General features: G+C 40.1%; 1 protein-coding gene across 1 annotated transcript in view; it reads left to right on the forward strand.

The window, feature by feature from the left end:
* Positions 1-1,306, forward strand: part of LOC134182893 (zinc finger SWIM domain-containing protein 3-like) — a 3,432-nt gene extending 2,126 nt beyond the window's left edge. Inside the window, 5 exon segments of the mRNA XM_062650335.1 lie at positions 1-115; positions 185-303; positions 305-498; positions 545-714; positions 717-1,306. The exon segment at positions 1-115 is cut by the window's left edge and continues 117 nt beyond it. Coding sequence (XP_062506319.1) covers positions 1-115; positions 185-303; positions 305-498; positions 545-714; positions 717-1,306 — 1,188 coding nt within the window.
* The last annotated feature ends 1,277 nt before the right edge of the window (positions 1,307-2,583 follow it).

The following is a 2,583-nucleotide window of genomic DNA, read 5'->3' on the forward strand; positions in this document are numbered from 1 at the left end:
ATGACAGGAAACGTAGTGCTGCTAAAAGACTTGAGCAATATCAGTACTGGTATGAGAGCAGGAAAGACAAGAAACGATTTAAATACAGCTGTAAAGCAACTGACAGACAAATACGGTACATGGCTGTCATGAACAGCTCTCCTTGAAGTTGCATTTTTTGTACGTTGTGGTGTTTTGCTTGTAGGAGCTAGTGTGAATGTTGTCGTCAGTGACAATAACGTGTTGCAAGGCATCTTCTTTCAGAATGAGAAGATGAAGCAGGCGCTTTCAGCATACCCGGAACTACTATGTATTGATGCGACTTAACAAGCTGCTGGAATTGAGATTTCCTCTCTATATCATGCTTATAGAAGATGGCAATGGCCATTCTGAAGTGGCTGCTGCATTCTTGTTATTAGAAGAATCCAAGGCATCAATTACATGTGTAGCAAATATTTTCAAAGAAAACAATCCTGAATGGTCGTCTGTAAGAGTGATAATGGCTGATAAAGACATGACAGAGAGAGAGAGAGAGAGAGAGAGAGAGAGAGAGAGAGAGAGAGAGAGAGAGAGATGTTCTTGCTGCCAGTTTCCCTTCTGCTGCTATTTTGATATGCTTATACCACACATTGCGATCGTTTCGAAGAGAGATAACGATGGAGAAGATGGGCATTATCTCTGGCCAGCGAAGCACATGCCTTGAAATGGTACAGCAAATGGCCTATGCTCCAAGTGAAAAAAGTACCTGGATCTGTATAGGCAGTTTCAAAATTGTGCTCCTCCGATTGTGTTGAAGTATTTTGATAATCAGTGGCACCCTATTAGGAAGCAGTGGACAATGGGGATGCAGTATAGCACAGGGAATTTCCTCAACAACACCAACAACAGATTGGAGTCCCTGAATGCGAAGTTAAAATCAGTAACTTCCCGGTACTCATCACTAGAAACATTTGTTGACAAGTTCTTTCTTATTTTACGAGTGCTTCGATCAGAACGAGACTATCAAGCAAGCCTGTCTACTCTCAAAGTCCCTGTAACATACCATTCTATCACTGATGCAGCATTGATTAACTATATGAAGTATCTTACACCTTATGCCTACAGATTTGTTGCCAAACAGATGGATATGAAGACAAAGGCACAGCTCGCAAATGATGGCACCCAACATTACCATGTTGCGTGCAACCATAGTTCAATAGTAGTCACCCCCGCAACATGCCAGTGCATGACTTGGCAGTCAATGAGGTTGCCTTGTCGTCACTTACTGGCAGCTCGATCTGATCTTGGATTGAACATGTTCACTGAAGAACTTTGTGACACAAGATAGTCTTTAGATTACTACAAATCTAACCACAGAGCATTTTCACCTATTGCTCATCAAAGACCGTCTACAGCAACCATCGTTAGCTTTGAAACACCATCAAGAAAAGTACAATCTCAGGTGCGTTGTCAAAGTGATTCTAAACTGTTACATAACTTAGCACGTGTCTGTGTTGTAGTTTGAAAAATTCCATCAGGCTTCAAAGATTGCTACCAAACTTGCTAGTTTAGCTTCAGAAGCATCAGGAGTCAATTTCGCCAGCAGATTGAATGTAATGAAAGAGTTTGTTTCTGCTTGGGAAAACAAATAAGAAGTGGAACTGATCAGTGGTAAGAGTCTGCTAGCGTCCATGAATATATGCAAACATATCTTTAACATCATACAGCCATATTAATTCTTTTGTGCCAATAGATTCAACTGAAGGAGAGAAACATGATGAGGTCTTACAACTACTGCTTAATCTTGACAAACCTTTGACAGGTAATTGTCTGTCAGCATCTACGGATACCTGTGTATCTACATTCTTACATACCTACCTACCTACCTACATACTCTTGTTGGAGATACATGTATGGGTTAGGGGCACCAGCTTCTCAAAATCACTAGGGGATCGAACCCGAGTACTTCCGCTGACCTCTGCCTGAATTGTTTTTAAGCAGACCTCCATGTATATTCCTAGGTGTGCACGCTGACTAACTGAAGTATTACTACATGTAGGAAAGATGCACTTACAGTTCCTCAATCCGCATGATGTCCATGCAAAGTCAATCATCGACCTTCATAATACTTGCCATTAGCTTGATTGACTGACTGACTGACTGACTGACTGACAAAAACAAATCATTACACACAAGCTTTTGTTACATACAAAACACTAAAGTTAAAAATATTATACACAAGCTTTTGTTAGATACAAAACACTAAAGTTAAAAATATTATCCATGACAGTTCAAATCAGTACAATCACAGCAAACTGACTGACTGATTGACTGACTGACGATAATTTATTAGACACAAACTTCTATGTACAGAACACTAAAAGTTCAAGTCAGTAGAAGCACGGTCTCAGCGCTGATGGACTCACTGATCGAATTGATGAGAGACTACTAGTACATTTTATTAATTCTTTTGTGCCAATAGATTCAACTGAAGGAGAGAAACATGATGAGAACTTACACCTACTGCTTAATCTTGACAAACCCTTGACAAGTAATTGTCTAACAGATTTACACATACCTGTGTATCTACCTACCTACCTACCTACCTACCTACACCTACCTACC

Source organism: Corticium candelabrum, chromosome 8, assembly GCF_963422355.1.
Source record: "Corticium candelabrum chromosome 8, ooCorCand1.1, whole genome shotgun sequence".
In the NCBI taxonomy this organism is placed as follows: Eukaryota; Metazoa; Porifera; class Homoscleromorpha; order Homosclerophorida; family Plakinidae; genus Corticium; species Corticium candelabrum.